Source organism: Zophobas morio, unplaced genomic scaffold (genome assembly GCF_036711695.1).
Source record: "Zophobas morio isolate AGI-343-1 ecotype UQ-CSIRO unplaced genomic scaffold, CSIRO_AGI_Zmor_V1 ptg000017l, whole genome shotgun sequence".
Lineage (NCBI taxonomy): Eukaryota > Metazoa > Arthropoda > Insecta > Coleoptera > Tenebrionidae > Zophobas > Zophobas morio.
Window position 1 is genome coordinate 6,798,153 of NW_026972122.1, and position 23,451 is coordinate 6,821,603.

The 23,451-nt window shown below is 38.9% G+C and overlaps 1 protein-coding gene across 1 annotated transcript; it reads left to right on the forward strand.

Annotated features, from left to right (window-relative positions):
- Positions 1-12,276: 12,276 nt before the first annotated feature.
- Positions 12,277-15,733, forward strand: LOC135129892 (uncharacterized). Its single transcript, XM_064057162.1, has 3 exons — positions 12,277-13,818; positions 14,798-14,911; positions 15,632-15,733. The coding sequence occupies exons 1-3, from the start codon at positions 12,277-12,279 to the stop codon at positions 15,731-15,733; spliced, it is 1,758 nt and encodes a 585-aa protein (XP_063913232.1).
- The last annotated feature ends 7,718 nt before the right edge of the window (positions 15,734-23,451 follow it).

A 23,451-nucleotide genomic window follows, 5' to 3' on the forward strand; every position in this document is an offset into this window, starting at 1 on the left:
GGATTGGCAGTTCCAAGGCGCAAATCCAAAGGGGAAATGCCATGGTCGAAAAGTAGAATCAGAAAACTCTCTCTTCTCAGAGTCCTTTTCGAGTACAGACGCTCACAACCTCGTAACTATATTATTAAGTGCTAACTTTGTAGTTGGTATTATTGTAAATAAACCTTTAATAAAACCCGTATTTCCGTTAGTAATACGACGACAACAATTACAATAATAATGTAATACCAATACTGAAATTTTCTATTTTTATGTGGTTATCTAAATTAATCTAAAATTAATTTCATGTAGACTTGGCAAGATCAATGCTCCAGAGCTAAAAAGAAGAAATGAGAAATTAACAAATCTCGGAGAAAAACCTGGTGGCGAAGATGGTGGACAAACTTTAACTCTGTTTGAAGAAATGGTTGTGAATTTAATTGGAGTAGTACCAATCAATGGACATCCACAGACCACAGAAACAAAGGTACATTTGTCGGACGATGACGACGACATTGTAATGTCTGTTGGTAGTGTTACGGAGGAGACGTGTTTCAACTATGTTTCGGTTGTTTCACGAGTAAGGTTACCGTCAACATCGGAAAAACCGGAAGACTGCTTCTCGCCATCAACATTCAAAGACACCCCTTTAATAAGAAAACGGACTTTTCCCGAAAAAAAACTCGGTGAAAAGACAAGATAAAAGCGTTATAGCCGCCGAGCAGCGTGTCGAGGAAATGAAAGAAAAAAAACAAATTAAAAAAAATGGTATTACACACAGAAATTGGCGCTATATGATAGACATGTAAATGCGACTGCATCTTATTATAAAACCAAAACCAAACAATTATATAGTAATATATAATAATTGTTTTACACATATTTAGGGTTTTTTTATATGATGCAGTTTTCAAATAAAATGTCTATTTATAATTGCCTACACTGCAAAGTGATTTCTACAATTAAATTTAGTTTTTAGTTGTCTTCTACCCTGATTTAACAGCTGAAGAACATCACTTTCTCCTTGACAAAGATCTCCTAGACTAAAAATGCGGTAATCTATATAATTATCAGCAGCTTCAGGTGGTACATCAGGGAAGTTATTATTTATGCAAATATCATGTAGCACAGCATATACATTTATAATTTTCGATGCCCGTTCGGGAGAATAATATAGTACCCTATGTTTCAGCAAACATCTAAATCTACCTTTTGGAACATCATTACATTGTTCGAGGTATGTTTTGACCACATGTTTTTGACTGGGTACTGTTTAGCGGCGTGTTTTCAAGTCCCGACGGTGCTTCTGACGTATGAGGGCCCACACGCTCTGGAAAACACGTGGAAGATTCGGGCGACCTCGTGACTCATCGACGCGTACGTTTTTTTTCATTAATCACGCTTTTTTATCTTTCATTTAAAATCTCATTTGTTAGACGATCACTGCCAAGGCCAAACTTTGAATTTTTGAATTTTTCGCGGGCCTTTCAAACTTTTTCAAGGTCAATTTAAAGGCGGGAAGTTTGGGTTATCACAGAATTTGGTGCCGCGTGACCAGTATACAATGTTTGCATACTGCGTTAGAGGAGTGCATTTAATCTTGCATATATACTCATGTGTTTTGATTTAGAAAAGGCAAAGTGACCAACTGAAGAACAATGGCCGAAAGACGGGACCGCAGTAGCGACAACCGTGACGACTGCGACTTCCAATAGAAGCCGAAGAAGCCCTAGCGGGGAACGGGAGCGTTCTTTCGAAGGACGCTCGAGGAACCCCAGCCAGGAACGCGGCAGACGCGGAGAGCGGCGCGAGAGAAGCCCGAACGAACGACGCCATCGGTCCCAAGAGCGGAGCCGATCCAGGTACCACGACAGGGGCTGGCGGCTATACGCTTTGGACCTCCAACGACAATTGGTGGCGACATCTTTGCCCCGCCCTTCCTTTTCAGGCACGCGGACAAAGACGCTGGAGTTCCTGCGGGAATTCGCAGCAAGCTGGGAGAGGTGCTAAAGTGCCTCAAGGAAGACGCTAGGACATGGGCGATGGCCAGCCGAGACAGGTGGAGCACCTACGAGGACTTCCGCGATGACTTCGTGGAGTTCTATTGGCCCACACACCAACGCAGGGCCGTGGCCGAAGAGTTCCGGCGAGGACACTTTGACCCCCATCGAGACGGACTCATGGTGGACTACTTCATCAAGAAGTACGGGCTCTTGAAGTTGCTGATGTTACCAGACAGCGAGCTCGACATCCTAGATAACATCATGAGGGTGTTCCTAGACGACGTCTGAAGCCCATGGAACTCCATCCCACGGCGGGAAAGGTGTATTGCCAGGGCTCAAGAGTTACTCCATGGACGTGGGTTCGGTCAAGAACGCCATTATTCGGAGTGAAGCTGTTGCTGTAGGTAATTTTAATTTTTTATTTTTGTACTCAAATATATTAAACATAAAAATTATTCTAGGTCCAGTACAAACCTTAAATGTCCAACCTCTAGATGAATCAGAAAACAGTGTTGATCTGGCAGAAGAACGTGTTGTTCCGTCGGAAGACACTATAGATCAGCCAGAGAACAATACTGATCTTGTTCCTGAACAAATTCAGGATGACGGTAGGCATTCATGGTCTTATGACCAAACAAAAGCCCTAATAACTGCCGTTGAAACCCGTGATGAGGACATGTCCCATGTCCGTAAACGTAAAATATTCTGGGACACTATCAGACTGCCTACACACATGCAAGCGCTGCTGGCCGCACACAAGGACCTCACACTGAACAAGAGAGCCAAAGTCGCGGACTCCGTTGCGGAAGCATATGGTACCGTGGGTAGAATAGCTGAGACAACCGTACCACCCGCGATTCCGTTATCGACCCAGTGCGAATCAAGTATAGACAGATTGGCACGCACCTTGGTAGTCGTCCTACAAAAGCTGGCTGTAATGGAGGTCTCCCAGATATCGCGGCTCCAAGACCGTGTGTGAAGTCGAAATAAATTATTGTACCTAGATGACCTAATCACAGGCACTAATACAGTTGAGAAGGTCTAGAACACAGAAATACCAAAGTATATGCGACACAGCTAAACGGTCCTTCGATTAGCCTGCGGCGCAACGCCACATTTGGTCCTTCGAGTCTAGGGGTCATGAAACGTCCAAAAAACGTGGAACTAAAATTCATTTTTAATACTATAATTTATTCAGTTATTAGAGTAACGATCCGAAAAATGGTACTCCTGGTTTTACCACCGGGCAGGGATTAGTACTTATTGAGGAATTAACAACAGCCTCCTCTTATCTGAACCAATGGGTATTAAAAACACCCTCCCTCTTTATCTAAACCAATGAGGATGCAGGGCTCAACAAAGTACCACCACTTAATTAGCTTTCGTACTCTTGGTTTTATTTTTACTTGTTTTTATTCCACCTGCTACTACGAAAGGGTATAGACCTCCCTAGCAGTGATTTTGAAATCTTACGCCAAAATGTCTCGTAGAGTTTCCAAAGTGTCCCCTACAGTTTCTAGAGTGTCCCCTACAGTTTCCAGAGTGTCCCCCACAGTTTCCAGAGTGTCCCCTTTTACTATCGAGCGCCTTAAAGGCAATGTGTTTATCTGCAGACGTAAGTCCCAGAACCAATTGAGAACTGTTTACGTAAGCTTGAACCTCTATACGATGAATTTTTCGATGCTCACTGTGAAATAGAATAGTTAGAATCTTTGCTCAATCTACCTTCTAGCACAGTGCAAGTTACAGCATTTTTTAAAGATTATCATAACGCCCTTAGCGAATTACGTAATTTAGAAACCAAACACTGCCACCGGTTCGTGTATTCTAAAACTTCGCATTCAAGTCCGTCTAATCAGCGGCCCCTTTTAAAAGAAGTAGCTACTAAAACAGTAGCAAACGTTTCAACAAGTAAGGTTGAAAAACCAAACAGAAATACCAATAGATCATTTAGTTGCCCTTGTGGGCATGCAATTATCGTGCTCCTAAAGGGTAGCCAACCAACATTACACTGCCGCCGAATTCACTTCGGGATGAACGAGGATACCCGAGGAACAAGAAACGCGGGAAAAATAGATCGACGCTCGCTCTCTTCAATTCGCGCGGTCTACGAAAGTGGTTGTGTCCCAAGTCGCGTCCAACTCGTTATTATTATTAAGTTGTTATGTTGATGAAATAAAATACTATTAAAGTAGGACCGTATTTCTGTACACAAATAGCGAATAACAACAATTAGTGACCCTCTACAAAAGAACACAGTGTAAATACCGCGTCGCGTTTCGTCGTAAGTACCACGTGCATCAAGGAAGGAGCTAGATGAAACGAAGGCGGCTTTGGAAGAGTCGAAAAATCAACACCACGAGGTCGACGCTGTGAAATCGACCACCATGAAGGTACCACCGTTCTGGCAGAAGACTTCTGCATTGTGGTTCTCCCAGATTGAAGCGCAGTTCCATACTTACGGCGTGAAATCAGACATATCGAAATACTACATGGTTGTCAGCGCCTTGGACGGGATCATACTACAGACCGTTTCGGACATCCTAGCCAACCCTCCCGCAAAACACAAGTATGAAACGATCAAAAACAAGATCATCGCAGAATTTACGGATTCGCAGGAGAGACAAATTAGAAAACTAATCAACGAGCTAGAGCTTGGCGACAAGAAGCCATCCCAGAGGGCGCCGTTTTCAAAGACAACAATATCGCCCCCGGTCGCGAAGCAACTATCGAAACCATCTTCAGAACCCCAGCCTCACTTTTTCTCCGAGTCCTCTTCGAGTACAGACGCTCTCTTCTCTTCCAAAGAGCTCGACGTGGATAGACGCTCACAACCTCGTGACTATATTATTAAGTCCTAACTTTGTAGTTGGTATTATTGTAAATAAACTTTTAATGAAACCCGTATTTCCGTTAGTAATACGACGACAACAATTACAGTAAGAATGTAATGCCAATATTGAAATTTTCTATTTTTATGTGGTTATCTAAATTAATCTAAACTTAATTTCATGTAGACTTGGCAAGATCAATGCTCTAGAGCAAAAAAGAAGAAATGAGAAATAAACAAATCTCGGAGAAAAACCTGGTGGCGATGATGGTGGACAAACTCCGTTGTGAATTTAATTGGAGTAGTACCAATTAATGGACATCCACAGACCAAAGAAACAAAGATACATTTGTCGGACGATGACAACGACGACATTGTAATGTCTGTTGGCAGTGTTATGGCGGAGACGTGTTTCAACTATGTTTAGGTTGCTTCTCGAGTAAGGTTACCGTCAACATCGGAAAACCCGGAAGACTGTTTCCCGCCATCAACATTCAAACACACCCCTTTAATAAGAAAACGGACACTTCAAAACATTTCCTAAAGAAAAAACTCGGGTGAAAAGACTAGATAAAAGCGTTATAGCCGCCGAGCAACTTGTAGAGGAAATGAAAGAAAAAAACAAATTAAAAAAATGGTATTACACACAGAAATTGGCGCTCTATGAGAGACATGTAAATGCGACTGTATCTTATTATAAAACCAAAAACAAACAGTTAAAATAGTAATATATTATAATTGTTTTATACATACTTGGGGTTTTTTATATGAAGCAATTTTTAAATAAAATGTTTATTTATAATTTTTAACAATTAAATTTAGTTTGGTTAAAAATCTGGTAATCTATATAATTATCAGCAGGTTCAGGTGGTACATCAGGCAAGTTATTATTTATGCAAATATTATATAGCACAGAACATGCATTTATAATGTTCGATGCCCGTTCAGGCGAATATTGCAGTACCCTATGTTTCAGCAAGCATCTAAATCTACCTTTTAGAACACTATTACATTGTTCGACTAATAATAAAGGACTTTTGGGGCTTTGATTGTATCGAGCTTCAGGGGTGTCGGGGTCAACATTTTTAACTAGGGTTAACAGAGTCATCTAAAAATTATTGAAGATGATTTTGCCGATAGAGATAGGGAAAGAAAATTTTTTGATCGCCTGTCTACACGTGACATAGATGTGTGGCGACGAAGTCGCCCGCGCTATAGGCAACCAAACATACGACTGTAGAAGCCACCACTGATTGGTTGACGCGTCACGCTGAAGCAGAAACCAGGAGCTCAAGTAGAAGTGAGAGAAACACAATTCGCTCAATCCATCGTCATATGTGTATATAGAAATAAAGACTAAGGATCCAATTCGAATTTTTAAATTTCAAACGAATTCCGCGCGCACATGAAGTGGTTGGTAAGAAGAAGAGGTTGACAACAAACCACACCAAAAAAGAGGGACATGCGCGGAAGACGAGGGTGGCATCATCCCTTGCGAAAGCTCGGCACTTCCTTTTGACCGCTTCGATCAACAGGTTGTATTTTTAACTAGATTCTGTACCTTTGCTGTTGTTTTTTTGCTTTTCCAGTGTTGATTCCGGGAAAAACTAGCAGCCCCCTTGAGCCATCGGGTGTTCCAGTCTTCTCATCGTTCTTACGACGAGGGTTTTGTGTTCCTTTTGGAGCTAACCCGTGACGAAATCTTCGAATCTTTGGAGAGGTATGTTTTGACCACATGTTTTTGACTGGGTACTGTTTTGCGGAGTGTCCCGACGGTGCTTCTGACGTATGCGGGCTCACACGCTCTGGGAAACACGCGGAAGAGCGGCGCGAGAGAAGCTCCAACGAACGACGCCACCGGTCCCAAGAGCGGAGCCGATCCAGGTCCCACGACAGGGACTGGCGGCTATACGCTTTGGACCACCCACGACAATTGGCGGCGGCATCTTTGCCCCGCCCTTCCTTTTCAGGCACGTGGAAAAAGACGCTGGAGTTCCTGCGGGAATTCGCAGCAAGCTGGGAGAGGTGCTAAAGTGCCTCAAGGAAGACGCTAGGACATGGGCGATGGCCAGCCGAGACAGGTGGAGCACCTACGAGGACTTCCGCGATGACTTCGTGGAGTTCTATTGGCCCACACACGCAGGGCCGTGGCCGAAGAGGTCCGGCGAGGACACTTTTACCCCCATCGAGACGGACTCATGGTGGACTACTTCATCAAGAAGTACGTGCTCCTGAAGTCGCTGATGTTACCAGACAGCGAGCTCAACATCCTAGATAACATCATGAGGGTGTTACCAGACGACGTCTGGAGCTCATGGAACTCCATCCCACGGCGGGAAAGGTGTTTTGCCGGGGCTCAAGAGTTCCTCCTTGGACGTGGGTCCGGTCGAGAACACAGGAACTCTGGCAGGGGTTCGCCCCACCGGAGGCGTGAACGCTCCTGTCCCCGCGTTGCCTGCTCAGGCACCATTTAATCCTTTTTCACTTCCTCCGCCCAACACTTCGGAAAACGCCAGGAGGACACGTTGGTGAGGCAAACGTGTCTTGCAAAAATTTCCGAGTCCTCAAATAATTTCCCGATAATCAAATTTGTCCCCGAAGGGTACACTTCGCCCGAAATCGCTAATGCACCATCTATTTTAGGTTCCCGAAACCGAGGTGTTCGCCCTCACTACCAGCCCTCAAACTGAAGAGACGCTATGGTTGGGGGTAGGCTGGGGTCCGTCGTATGGGCTGGGGTAGGTTCGCCCGAGGCCTAGGCCCCAATAAAGCCGGAATTCCGACACCACTCTGTGTGAAGTTTCACCCGGTGATCTCCATCATGAGGCGCACAAACCTTGTGGGGCACTTTTTCGAACACAGCTTTTCCACGCTTCAGCAACGCCCTTCAGAGCACTCACCAGATTTCGGAAGCTGCTCTCTTCTGCCCCACATTTCCATCTCAATTTTTGGTAGGGAACTCCTGGCTCTGCTTGATTCAGGAAGCGAGGTGACTTGGATGAACGAGGAGGAATTTTCCGCACTTTCGAGTGGGCGCAGAATCGCAACACTCCCCGTTTCTTCCACTTTCATCCGAGGTACCACATGTCATCAAAGCCACGGTATCAAAACGCAGACATGGTTGCAATTTTCAATTGGTAGCCAAACTTTGAATTTTTGAATTTTTCACACAAGACTATAAAACATCCACAGATGCAACTCAGAAAAAAACAGTTAAGCAACATTCGTGTTCGGTCCACCCAGGTACACCGAAGGGGAAGGGGTGCATCAGACTCAACCCTCTCACCCACACGGGGGGATGTGTCCAGAAGAAAAAAAATCGATAGTCCTTCCTTTAGGTTAGCGTTTACATTCGCTACGCGAAGTTTCGCTCCGAAAACGCTGGGGGACGACTGAGGAAGAAGAGGTTGGCAACGAAAACAAACACCACAAGAAAAGCGACATGCCTGAAATACGGGGGTGGAAGTGGCAGCGGCCATTTTTGAAAGCGCACCACACTTCTTGTTTACCACTCTGTACAACAGGTTGTATTTTAACTTTGAGCTATTCTTTGCCTTTGTTGTTGTTTTTCGATTTTTCAGTGACGACGCTTCTTCAAAAATATTGAAATGTACTGAACAACGTACATTATCGGCTTAGTGCAATCATTTGGAGAAAAGTCGTCACCAACGTAAACTCGTCCGTCTCAGACATTTAAAAGCGGTAATGCAATAATGGCGCCTTCTTTATTGGTGTAGACAGAAAGCTTGTCTTAACTTTACATCAAGTGCATAGGTAATTGTCTCTGCAAGACCTTAGAGGACTTAACATTCTCTGTGTGATTACTGCGATAAGGTATTAGCATAGTGGCGCCCAATGTTACTCACAAAGAAAATTTAACTTTCGGCAAAATTGTAAGGTTTTGTGCAAAAAACCATAAAGGACTAATGTGGATAGGCCACATCCATACGTTGGCGAAGGTATATTGCGCTAGGTGCAACGTACAAATTGTGACAAGTCGAAGATTCGTTTGCCAAGGTAGACAGCTTGGATTCACGGGCGCTAGATTCAACTACACCCACTTCGTCGAGAGAGATATTATCCACTATCGGATGAAGAAGACGACGGCGACAGTGGTGTAGAATTGTGATGTGTGTAACTGTATGTATATAATTATATAATTATTATTATTATTATGTAAACCGGCTGTTCGGTAATAAAAATATCTATTTAAATTTAAATTATTTAAATTCTATATCAAGTTAACAGTGATCTAATTAAATTTTAATAATGGTATAATTAATTCAATTACATTCGCGATTAAAAATTTAAGTATAAATCAAAATCCATTAAGAGAATTAGCTTGATTGACTCATGTCAAAAATCCATTAAAATCGGTATCTTGATTGACACATGTCAAAAAACACATTAAGATCGTTTTCTTCATTGACACCTGTCAATCGTCTTAATTACCCCACTAATTATAGGCACTATCTACTGGGGAGCAACATTATGGCAGGAAAAAATAAATAAGAGTAACTTCAAACAAGATATTTTGAATGGTTAGTCACATTTTTAGTGATCATTCTAAGTGTGAATCATATTTTTGTGATAAAGCGGAAGTAGTGAACAATATATTTTTTGACGATGATCACACTTTACTTTATTAAACATTTTTTGGAGATACATAAATCGCATAGGAAATCTGTGGCCTAGTTTGTTATATGATGTCGACAATAATGCCGCTGACATATTTAATGCTTTCGTTGATAAAATGATTGATGGTAAAAGAATCAATTTTTCATTAAAAGGTTCTTATGAAGGAGGATGTTATGCTGCTGCAATAGACTAACTCTAAAGCTAGCTCATTAGAAAAAAAATTTAAGTAGCAATAGCTGTATTGGAAGGTTTGCAGTACAGAATTATTTTTACGTAGGGAAAAATAGCATCTAAGCAAAAACAAAAAATGGAAAAAAACGAAAAAAGTTTTTGCATCATAGTGCTGATTCCGACTGCGGTTTGGATGATGTTTTATCGAGGAAAAACCTGATATGAATCAGATTTTGCTGATGCGGAAAAAAAATTTTTGGATCGCCTGTATACATGTGACAGATCTAATTCAGGAAAAAACAGTTGGGCAACATTCCACTTCAGAATAGTATTAGCAAAAATCTTTTCGACTGACTCGAAGTCATTTTGGAAAGATCTGTGATATGAAGGAAATAACTGACACGAAAAACACAGTTAAATTTATTTTATATCCAAAATGTATTAATAATATATCTTTAAAAAATTTACCAAAACCTTTGTAGCCTGGTATTACGCATATTTAGTGTAAAAATTCTAGAGGCGTTTATTCTGAAGAAACCAAAAAGATCCGTAGAACTCCTGAAAATTTCGCAAATTGTGCCTCAGAAGCCATCAAAAAATAGGCGAATTAAGGTGTACGTTTGAAGATTTAAAGCGGGTACAGTCGGATGTACGAGACCTTATGGTCAAGCATAATGGTATTTTCGGAGAACACGAGTAAGAAGGGATCTCAGAGACGTGCAAAGTTATATTCATGAAATATCGGAACTATCCATTGAAAAAGCTAATGCATTGAGTCATCTTTCTTTCTCTTCTATTTTCCCCAATTCATTTAAGGTAAATATCAACTTACCAACTACTGATCTCGAAAAACGTTGTCAAAATCTAAAGTCCCTAAAGTTACACAACATACGAAATGGAGAACCCATCAGCATTCATAAAACCCATACCAATCCTCCAGTTATATTGCGGTTTACTCCTACACTTTTCATCAAGCGGCAAACTATCAGTAAAAAATCCCTTCCTGGTTCCTTTGTTTCAAAAACGCATAGGATAATGTCGAATTCTCACAGATGTCAAATTCAACACCCAGTGAAGCGAAAAATCATCCTGATGATTATTCGTACAACTCCGTCGGCATGTCTCAATCTAAGTTAAATAGCACGTCTAATTCAGAATCATCCACCGCGTTAGTCCAAGTAAAAAGTCCTGCAGATAATTCGAAAAAGTTGTTTATTATTGGATATCGGCAACCAATCTGAATTTAAAACGGAATATTTGTGTAAATCTATAGAATGAGATGTCAATAAGGATAACATGTTAATATTAGGCAAGAAAAAATATATATTACTGGTTTAGCAGTAAAGTGGAAAAAATTATAGTAATGCGAAGGATAGGATTAAAATTTATGAATATTCGGACGTCACAACAGGGACTAGTCCACTACAAGGTCGTGAGAAATTTCTCGTGGAAGTTCTTAGTCGATTGTTTGACACTTTAATAACCGCACTCACCAGAAGAAAAGATGTGTGTAATGATTTAGGGAAGAAATTCAAATTCTTAACGGACCTTACAAATAAACATCTAGCACATATTGACGAAGACAGCGTTGACTGTGTTTTACAGTGTTACAACGAGGACAAATTAAGGAATATTTAAAAATTTCTGCTGACTTAGCTCAGAAACTTACTGTAACATATTCAGATATACCTACTCGACTGCATTTAAAAAAAAAATGTCATTGACATTTTACCGAATCTCCACACAGTAGTTAAGATCTTCTTGACACTACCAGTGAAGCTGAAAGAGCTTTTTCTAAATTGAATTTTATTAAAAATAAACATAGATCGACAATGAAAAACGAAAAACTAAGTTCTGTGTCGATGCTTGGCAATTGAGAATGATATCACAAGGTCAATTACGTATGACAGCGCCATACGAACGTATGCTGACATCAAGTGCAGAAAGAAAATTGTTATAGTTTGTTTCTGTTTGTTTATTATATTTTATTTTTGTATTTTTGTTATTGTTTTTTTATATTAAAGTATTGAAAATGTGTATATTAAATGCTTCTAACAAACTTCTATTCATAAATGGGGCCCCAATCTTATCTTAATATATATAAATCTCGTGTCACAATGTTGGTCCTCAATGGACTCCTAAACCACTTAACCGATTATAATAAAATTCGCACACCATGTGCAGTTCGATCCAACTTGAGGGATAGGATAGTTTAAATCTCAAATTATAGTCGCAATTTTAATTTATTGCTAATTATTTGTCTGCTATTATTTGACAGTCACAATTATCTGTTAACTCCAAATGATTCTAACAGATGTCGATACCTTTCGACTGGGTTTCTAATATTTAAACGATTAAATTATTATTGTCAGTCAAATGCCACCGAAAAAAATCTAACCTCAACAACGCGAGCAGCAAAGGGTCACGACGCAAACGTGTTGAAAGAGCTCAGCAATTACCAGAACAAATCGAAACAAGAAATGCAGCTGAAAGAATCAGGACTGCAGTAAGTCGTGCACAAGAATCTCAAGAACGACATGTTATCCCTCGCAAGCACAAACTTTGTGGGAAAAATATAAAAATTGTATGACAGAAGACATCTTGCACCGAATTAGACAAACATATCAATGCCAAAACATAGATTATACACCAGAGATGTACAATGAAGCATTGGTCTTGATCGAGGATTTATGTGTTCTTATTTCAAATTTACCACTTGATCATTATGGTATGCCATCACCTAATCGTCCAGCCACCGACTTAGTCAATACCGATTTACAACGAGAAAATCAATATGACCATGGAAGTTTAGCAACAATTATCATGAACAGTGAACCATTACTGACAGCAGAACAAAAAATTATTTATGATCGGATTATGCTGGCTGTTGCTGCTGAACAAGGCGGTTTTTTTTTCTTGGATGCACCCGGTGGAACCGGTAAGACATTTTTAATATCGTTGATTCTTGCCAAAATACGGTCGCAACAAAAAATCGCATTAGCAGTAGCATCGTCAGGCATTGCGGCTACTTTACTGGATGGTGGGCGAACAGCACATTCAACATTCAAGCTGCCATTGGACGTTCATAATAAACCAGATGCAATGTTTAACATCAAAAAGAATAGTGGAATAGCTGCAGTGTTGCGGAAGAGTTCTATAATAATTTGGGATGAGTGCACAATGGCACACAAATATTCACTTGAAGCATTAAACAGAACTATGCAAGATTTAAACAGCAATAATAAACTTTTCGGTGGTGCTATCTTACTTTTGTCTGGTGACTTCCGGCAGACCTTACCGGTTATACCACGCTCTACTTTCGCGGATGAGATTAATGCATGTTTGAAACAATCATTCTTATGGCGAAGTGTTGAAACACTTCGATTGACCATAAATATGCGAGTACAATTGCAAAATGATCCATCAGCACAAATATTTTCCGAACAACTACTAGATATTGGGAACGGTAAAATAGAACTGCAACCAAATACGCAATGCATTAAACTACCAGACAATTTTTGCACTGTTGTTCAGGATAAAAATGAATTGATTCAGAGTATTTTCCCGGATATACAGAATAATTATTTGAATCATGAATGGCTTAGTCAACGGGCGATTTTGGCAGCCAAAAACGTTGATGTTGACGAAATTAACTTCCAGATACAACAGTTGTTACCAGGTGATCTGATGTCTTTTAAATCAATCGATACTGTTGTTGATGAAAATGAAAGTGTAAATTTTCCGATTGAATTTTTAAATTCATTAGATATCCCTGGAATGCCACCACATAATCTTCGATTAAAGATTGGTTACCCTATTATTCTCCTCCGTAATTTGAATCCACCTCAATTATGTAACGGTACGCGTTTGGTCATCAAAAAGATCACCGGAAACATTCTTGAAGCAACCATTTTGGCTGGGAAGTTTAAAGGAAAAGTGGTCCTGCTGCCACGTATTCCGATGATACCATCAGATTCTACCATACCCTTCAAAAGGCTACAGTTTCCAATTCGTTTAGCTTTCGCCATGTCTATAAATAAATCTCAAGGTCAAACAATGTCCATTTGTGGTTTAGATTTGGAAAATCCATGTTTTTCTCATGGGCAACTATATGTTGCGTGTTCACGTGTTGGGAAACCGTCGAATATATTTGTGTTAGCTAAAGACAGGTTAACCAAAAACATTGTGCACCGATTGGTGTTAAATTAAATTGAAATTGAAAGTATTTATAATTCAAAAAAATAGATATTAATGTTTAAAACTTTAAGACTGTCTGCCTTGCCTACCTCATTCATGAGTTTAAGCGTCACATGTTATTTACTGTATTATACTGTAATATACTTATATTTGTTATAAAATTAAATGGAAATAATAAATCTGATAAATTTTTATTTTGTACCTATTGATTTCTGCTTAATATCAAGTGTAAGAACATTTTAATTATTTGTGTTCAACGTACTTCCCCTTCAAATCTCAATCCAGTGAATTTGTATACCAACATCAACATTTTCGTCTTTGTTCGTAAATAATTTCATTGTACTAAAGGGTTATAGTAGTAGAAAGTCAAATAAGGAGATCACCATATTTTTTTACAAATACCATCTGTGTGAAAAAGCATAGTGGACTCCGTGACTGATGTTCTCTTATTGTTCCTCTTAGATTGTTTACTATAATGTAATATAACAAAAACTTTAGCCACAGCAACGCGTGGCCGGGTCAGCTAGTTAAATAATATGTAGCATCAGGGCCCGACAGTTTAGATCCGCCTTTGCGTTACCTTATCCCTCCCCCAATCATCCCTCTGAAAAATTAGTTTTTACTTTATGCTTTACAAATACAGACGTGCCTGTTTTAACAATCTGAATTTAAAACGAAATATTTGTGTAAATCTATAGAGTCAGATGTCAATAAGGACAACATGTTAATCTTAGCGCGATATTCGGCAAGAAAAAATATATATTATTGGGGACAGTTTTGGGTGAAAACAGCCATAAAAGTACCGCCATTTTACCCAGAGGACCCGACGCTTTGGTTTCTTCAGCTAGAAGGTCAGTTCCAGCTAAACAATATAACCTCGGATAACACAAAATATTTTCACGTGTTGACGAATCTGGAACCACGCTACACATCCCTTTCACACAAAATTCGTTTAGACGAAATTATTTCTTGTTTCTAGGAAATTGAAACCGTTGAAACCATCGACAAAGCCATTAGCAAAGATTCACAAAGTACGCTTCGTGAACCCCATTTTAAAGACACCACGGGCCGTTCACCCGATGGTCGTTTTGTGGTGAAAGCCCCTTCAAGAAATAATTTAAGAAAACAAAACGCTAGAAAGACTAAGCGAAAAAGAGATTCGGGAGACTGCTTTGAGCAAGCAACCTCTACATCCGAACCAACATGCCTACATCCAAGGAAGATCCACCGATACGGCCTTACACACAGTTGTAAACCGTATAGAGTGGGCGATGGAGAACAAACTCTTCACCTTAGGAATGTTTTTGGATATTGAAGGAGCGTTTGATAAAACGACCTTCAAAAGCATAGAACTAGCCCTACGAAAGCACGACGTGGACCCCACCCTAAGTAGGTGGGTGGCCAGTATGCTGAGGAATAGGGAAGTAATGATTAATGTAGGTGGCACTGAGATCGAGGCTGTTGTAGACAGGGGATGTCCTCAGGGAGGAGTTCTCTCTCCTGTACTGTGGGATACTGTCGTTGACAGCCTGATACGACGCCTCAATGATCTTGGCTACCACACAATTGGATACGCGGACGATCTGGTCATTCTGCTAACAGGAAAAAACGGAATATTTGTGTAAATCTATAGAATCAGATATCAATAAGGACAACATGTCAATCTTAGCGATATTCGGCAAGCAAAAATATATATTATTGAGGGCAATTTTGGGTGTTTAAGAAATAATACTCCGAAACGAATAAAAACCCACCTAGTAATACCCCGTCAGTCGATCGCGTTGGCGTAAAAGTTTCACCGTTTTTGCCCCAGGGTCCTGAATTATGGTTCTTATTACTCGAGAGTAGTTTTGAAGCGTCAAACATTACGCAAGAGAGCACGAGACGCGAAGCGAAGTACGCGATGTACTCATGAAGCCTAAAAGTGAACGGACGTACGAACTGTTGAAGCGCGAACTAATCAAACACATAGGAACATCCAAGGAAGACGATACGCGCCGCTTCCTGAAGAACGAACCACTCGGCGACCGAAAACCTACGCAGTTCCTTCGCCACCTACGAGTTCTCGCCGGGACGGAGTTCCCAGAAGAGATCCTACAGACGCTGTGGATGAGACACTTGCCTACACACATGCAAGCGCTGCTGGTCGCACACAAGGACCTCACGCTGGCACTAATACAGCTGAGAAGGACTAAAACACCAAAGTATCACGACACTGCTAAACGGTCCTTCGATTAACCTGCGGCGCAACGCCACATTTGGTCCTTCGAGACGGATGAATCAACGAATAAACAAATCATCGAATCAAGAAACATCACGTGACCAAGCTGATTATTTTAAAAACCATAAGGAGCAATTACACGGAGGTCCAGCAGCGACTCTTGCTGCTGTTCGCGGAAGATATTGGCCAATTGCAGGCAGATCGGTAGTTAGAAATTTGCTACACAAATGCTATGTTTGTTTTCGCACAAATCCTCAATATGATGATCAATTAATGGGCAATTTGCCTGCTCTGACAGTGCAGCCATCCCGTGCTTTTCTTAATTGCGTATAGACTATGCAGGACCCATTTTTATGAAGGAAGGTGGTCGCCGTAGTAAAAAATCCACTAAAGTTTATATTGCATTATTCAAATAGCCGGCATTTTTATACTTGTGTGAGATCAAATTAAATTACTGTGCAATCTCCGATTCGGCGTGAAATCAGACATATCGAAATACTACATGGTTGTCAGCGCCTTGGACGGGACGGACATCCTAGCCAACCCTCCTGCGGAACACAAGTATGAAACGATCAAAAATAAGATCATCGCAGAATTTACGGATTCGCAGGAGAGACAAATTAGAAAACTAATCAACGAGCTAGAGCTTGGCGACAAAAAGCCATCCCAACTTCTCAGGCAGATGAAGACTTTGGCAGCACGGCAAATTACGGACGACGTACTGAAAACATTATGGCTGTGTGGCCGCCTGGAAGTATGCAACCAGTTATACACACAGAATGCAGCCACCGGATTGGCAGTTACAACGCGCAAGCCCAAAGAGGAAACGCCATAGCCGAAACGTAGAGCAAAAAAACTCTCTTCTTCTCCGACTACTCCCCGTGTGCAGACGTCCTCTTCTCTTCAAAGACCTCCACGTGGACATACACTTACAACCTTGGGCTGTATTATCACTTTGTAGTTGGTATTGTAAATAAACCTTTACTAAAACCCGTTTCCGTTAGTAATACGAAGACAACAATTACAGCTGTAAAGACTCCCGTCAGATGTCAATAAGGATAATATGTATGTTAATCTTAGCGCGATATTCGGTAAGAAAAAATATATATTATTGGGGACAGTTTTGGGTGTTTTAAAAAATAATACATCCCTTACGGGCACTATGTACGACAAAGGCATTTCCCTTTATCTGATTACGAAGACGATGGTGACAGCGGTATAGATGTGATTATACGATACTTTTATGTGTATATATATAAAGACCCACCACTGACCCGGAAATGACCGGCATTCAGGCAAGACTTCTATCATTACGGGTACTAAGACCAAGTAATGATATGCATTGATTAGATTAACAGAACAACTTTCGAGATTCTAGAATTACAGCATACAAATTAGTCTGCTATTATTCTCTAATCTCACCCCATCCCCAAAAGTCCAGCGTAACTACCGACCATTTATCCGCGCATCACATGAAAAGTGACCTACACTACTCTGACCTACTGGTGCTAATCTAATCTGACTGACATGATCAGACTGTTCAAGAAACTTACGAACAATATGACATGTTCCTAACAAAACAGCTTTTTGAATTTTGACAATTATTGAATCATTCAAATGCAAAGACTTTAAATTCTCAACTAAGCTATTTGGAACTACACCTACATTAGAGATAACTAGGGGTAGAATTGAAATTTTTTTAAGATTCAACATGGATTTCATTTCTATCGATAATTGTAGATATTTTGAAATCTTGGTGTCGTATGTTTGAATAATGTTGTTTGTGTTAGGAATAGCAATGTCAATGAGAATGGCTTCGTTCGTGTGTTTTTTGATAAGTATGATGTCTGGTCTGTTAGCTGTAATGTTTAAGTCTGTAAGTATTGTGCGATCCCAGTATAATTTGTATTTGTTATTTTCAAGGAATGGAGACGGAATGTAAGTGTAATAGGGTGTCGTATCTTCGATTAAGTTCATAAGTGTTGCTAATTCTTTGTGAATGATTTTGGCTGCGTTGTCGTGTCTAGCTTTGTAATCAGTTTGTGCTAGGATGCTGCAAGAAGAGATTATGTGCTGGATCGTTTCAGGTTTTGCTTTGCATAGGCGACAGCAGTCGTTTTTTATGTTCGGATCTTTGATGATGTATTTTCTATAATTCTTGGTATTGATTACTTGGTCTTGAATAGCAAACACAAATCCTTCTGTTTCGGCATACAAACTTGATTTTTTTAACCAAATCAATGACATCTTCTTATTGACATGATTATCTTCTAAGTCTTTGTAGAATTTTCCATGCAGTTGTTTTTGTTTTAGCCCACTTATTATTTTATCTATTGTTTGGGGGGTGTGGATTTCTTCGGTGTTCGACAGATTTAAGGGTGTGTGGTTCAAATCTGCTCTTGTGATGGTGCGAAACATTTCATTTCTTTCCGCTCGTTTCAAGAAATACTTCTTCAAATCTGAGATTTGTCTCTGATATAAGTTTTCTAAGTTCTGGAAACCCCTTCCTCCATTCTGTCTTGGTAATGAGAATCTTTCAATCGACGATTTTGGGTGATGCCTTCTATACTGTGTGAAGATTTTCCTTGTTGCGATGTTTAAATTTTCAAGATCAGTTTTGGACCATTTAATGACTCCAAAAGAATATGTTAGCAGTGGAACGCAGAATGTATTTACTGCTTTCATTAAATTTTTTCCATTTAACTGTGTCTTCAATATTAATTTTAATCTCGCTACGTATTGATCTTTCAACTGTGTTTTCGTTTTGGTATGATTGATGTGGGAGGATTGACAGAAACCCAGATATTTGTATGTATCGTTTCGTTCTTGGGCTTCAATTATTTCCTTATTCTGTGTTATATGTGGTACTTGGTGAAACACGCCTTTTCTGATTGCTTGGGTCTTACATTTCTCAATACCAAAGGACATACCGATATCACCGGAAAATTGTTCAGTCAGATTTAATAGGTTTGTTAACTGATTTTGTGTACTTGCATATATTTTTATGTCATCCATATACAGCAAGTGACTTATTCTGTTTTCTCTTTGTTTGTTAATTCTTATATTGAACCCATAATTGCAGCTGTTCAGGATATCGGAGAGGGGATTTATTGCTATATTATTATGTATGTATATATTTAAATTTTAATTATTTGAATCCGCTATCAAATAATAATAGTGATTTATTTAAATTTAATAATGGTATAAATAATTTAATTACGTTCACGATTAAAAATTTAATTATGGGTAACGAAGATCCTTCTTAACGTATTCATTCATAGTTCATCATTCGTTGTTCAAGCATGCAACATCACTCATTCCACATTCATTTGTGGACCCAACGGTTATATTCTATCCTAGAACTTGCCATTGTTAAATAAAATTTGTAAAGGACTTTTCGGATTTCTTATTCATATTTGAACAATTCAAGAAACATCATAGTTTAAATTACAGTAAGTGTGTAGCGCCACCTATCGGCGACAATTTAAATATTTTCAAATTGGCACACTACTCGTACCTCTACCAGTGAGAGGGTCGACGGAGAAAGGGATGTCAAAACGGAGTGACGATTCCTTCTTTTCCCCGACACCGAAGGAGGAACATCTACCTGGGAGAATAAATTGTTTTTGTTGATCGAAGTCTACTTCTTGGAGGAAACTGGCCACGATTACCCATAAGCGAAAGCGGAACATTATATTGAAAGAAAGAGACGAAATGTGGCTTGGAAGACGCGGTACTTTTGATAAATAAACAAAACATGTAGCATTTCTTAATGGTTTGTCAACAGGCCCGAAAGATCTGAACGGAAAATGGTTTAGTTATTTTCGAGTCAAAAACATAGGGTGATTATCACGAACAAATGAGAAGTGGTTCCAAAATATTTTGACAAATGTAGAGAACAATGCATCTATTGTTATGGATAGATCTCCAAGCTTGGTTGGAGATTAAAAATATAGGATTTGAGGATGACATGATCAAAGCAGAATTGCTGCAACTGGTAAAAGAAAATCGTCCGATAGAAAATAACTACGTTGTGGATGGGAGTTGTACAAGATTTTGGAGATTCATGTGGAACCTCTAATTATATTAACCTTGTGGCGACTTCAACCCTTGGTATATAGGCCACACACATTACGCGACTCACCAATTGGTCAAGCGACGACGCAGGCGCCAAAAAGAGAAGATGAACCAGAAAGAAACTCGAAACTAGCCTGGACTGACGATGAATATTTTGATAAATGGTTTGCCACCATGTTGCAATCTTTAGAGGAACCATCGTCAATTATTTTAGACAACGCATTATATCATTCCAGACTAGAAAATAAACACCCAACGTCTAAAATTGGTTGGAACAAAAGGAAAATTTATTATTCATCATCCAAGTTTTAAATGTGACTTACTTTTAATAGAAAAGGGGTATAAGATGAAGAAAATGTATGTAATTGACAAAATGGTGGAACTAAAAGGTCAGAGTTCTTCGCTTGGCTCCGTATCATCGTCAATTCAAAGCAGGTGAAATGGTTTGGAGTCAAACTAAAAGAAGAAATGGTTACAACAACGAAACAGCAGGTACTTAGTATGCGGGACGAGTGTCTTCAACAAGTTTCCGTAGAGAAATTATTTTAAAAAGTTGAAGATGACACCTTCAAGAGAAAAATGAGCAAGAACGTTGAATAAAATTTTAATTAGTGATGCAAATCTTCTAATTTTTAACTAATTAATCTTAAAACCCGTGTTGAAAGAAAGCAACAGAATTTATACTACATTTCTGAAAAGTAATGTAGATGTAGAAAAGGCTTATGATGATATACTTAATTGGATTTGTATTGTTTTTAAGCAGGAAAATTATTCATAGTGTCAAAGCATAAACGACAAATCAATGTTTTGTAATGGTAAGTGTAAAAGAAATATATAACAATTAGTTTTACGTAATTACATTTTTAGGTACGATAGAAGGGAATCGGATCATCGATAAAAAATATGTTTTTGTCACCCTTATAACGATATGTCGCTATGGACGATATGTCGCGCACTTCAAATGCTCTCTCCAACCCTGGTTCTGTGGACAACGCTTTGCTTTTATCAGCAAGAGATGTCATAAGATGCCACGCTAGATTATCATTTTAGATCATATGACTATGACGGCTGAAATGTTTGAAACATGGTTTGACAAACCGTTGTTTCCTAAACAATGCGATTGTGCTAGATTGCGCAAGTTATAATTCAGTGCAATTGCAAAAATAACCAGCACGAGTTCTAAGAAAGAAGATATTCCAAATTTCCTTTGATTTACAAGCACTTCGTAAAAAAAATACACAAAAAAACAATTATTACAAGTGAGACACACTCGAAAATTTGAATCGCAATTCGGTGGAGGATTAAAAATCCACATTTCGATAATATTTACGAAGCATAGGTTTTCATGATAGATTGATAGCAGGTTAAATCAACGTATGGCTGTTACGGAAACTCCCCCTTAAAAAGAAGAACTGATGGGAATAAACATTACGGCAAGTAAAATATCCAGTCGATGAAATAGCCAAAGATCATGGACACATTGTGTTGAGACGTCCGCCATATTATGGTGTTCTAAACCCTATTGAACTAATTATGGCGCACTCTAAAACGATCAATTCGACGGTATAATACAGTCCCTAATTTAAGTGGCCAAGCGGTGGATTTGATTAGACGAGATGTTAATTATAAATGTTTCTAATAATCCTGTATAATACCGTGCAGGTAAGAACTCTTTGGTCAAGAATTCAACTACCGTCTTATGGTTAGCTAATGATTTCGCAGAAATTCTCTCTATAATCAGAAGAAATTAAAATATTATCTAAAAGACTCTGATAAAGGTGGAATCCAGGAATTTCGGGTAACACTCCCCTTTGGAAATACCCCAGTAAGCGCAATATTCCAGAGCACATTAGAGCAAACATTAAGCGGTCTCGTCGGAGTGATTAACTTTTTAGACGATATATTAGTCACTAGAAAGACCAGACAATAACACAAAAACTTGAGGCAAGTGTTTCTAAGGCTGAACGAGGCAGGCTTTGTTTTGAAATTATCAAAATATTGAAATAAAATATTTCAGGTATGTAATCTTAAAAGAAGGATTAAAGACAAATAATGACAAGATCAGAGCCATGCTTGAAGCACCCAGGGATGTACGGCAGGTAAAAAGCTTTTGGTAAACTACTACAGTAGATTTGTACCAAAAAAATTGCAGGAATAATGAGGCCTCTTTACGAGCTAAAAAAAAGTATAGGTTCTTAAAAAACTGTAAGAACACAAAATCACCTGATCGACCTGAACGCATTCATTACTTATGTTAATCTGTGTACAAATGTAAATATACTCCATTTGTTATAAGAATTCCATAGTCTTGTAAATCCGTAACAAATAATAATCTCGCCTAAATATTTACCGAAACGTTCGTACAAAGCAGAAGTTCTCAAACAAAAAATTACGGTTTTGTTGAACTTGAAAAGAAGATATTTAATGAATCAGATGAAACGTAAATTTTAAATTAGTATTATATTTAATTTTCAGAAATCTTACTAATGGGAAAACGCATTAAGATAAGTTTTTCTGTATAGAAACGATTATGAATTTTCTAAGTAGTTGGCAAATTGACAATTAAGTACCTACCTATTATAGATGGTAGACAATTAGATATGCTACATTACATACATTCGTTACATAGAAAAATAAAATTCACAATAGGAATAGAAAGCAATAAAACTATCAATTTTCTGGATCTTCAAATCAGTCACCACAAGAGTTACCACGAATTTAATATCTACCATAAACCTACCCATCCAGATACTACAATTCATAAAACATCCTTGCAGTCACAAATTAGCTGCATATCAATCAATGTTACACAGATTGTTGACTGGCCCCTTATCTAAAAATAACTTTGAGGTCGAACTTAAGAGAATAAAAAGCTAAAAACAATCGTTATTCGGACGAGATCATAAATAATATGTTAAAAAAGAAAATTAAAAAAATCACATCAGCATTAATATATCCTTTAATTAAAGAAACCAATTAGTATAACATTATTACTCATTTCTGAAAACTTTCTATTAAAACTGCAAAAATAGTAAATAAAGACAAGTCACCCAAGAAATCGAACTCTGGAGTTTACATGCTAAGTTGTAGTGACTGCTCCTTAGTATACATCGGACAAACACGGAGAAAATTTGAGGAAAAGATCAAAGAACATAAATCAGCATAATATGTCAATAAAAAATCAAATTCTACGTACGCGAACCACCTTATCCAAGAACATCATAATTTTAACGACGAATTAAAAATTTTACACATAGAAAATAAAGGTGCAAAATTAAACGCGTTAACTATTGTTAAAATCAGGTATAAATTAAAAAATAGCTCTGTAAAACCCA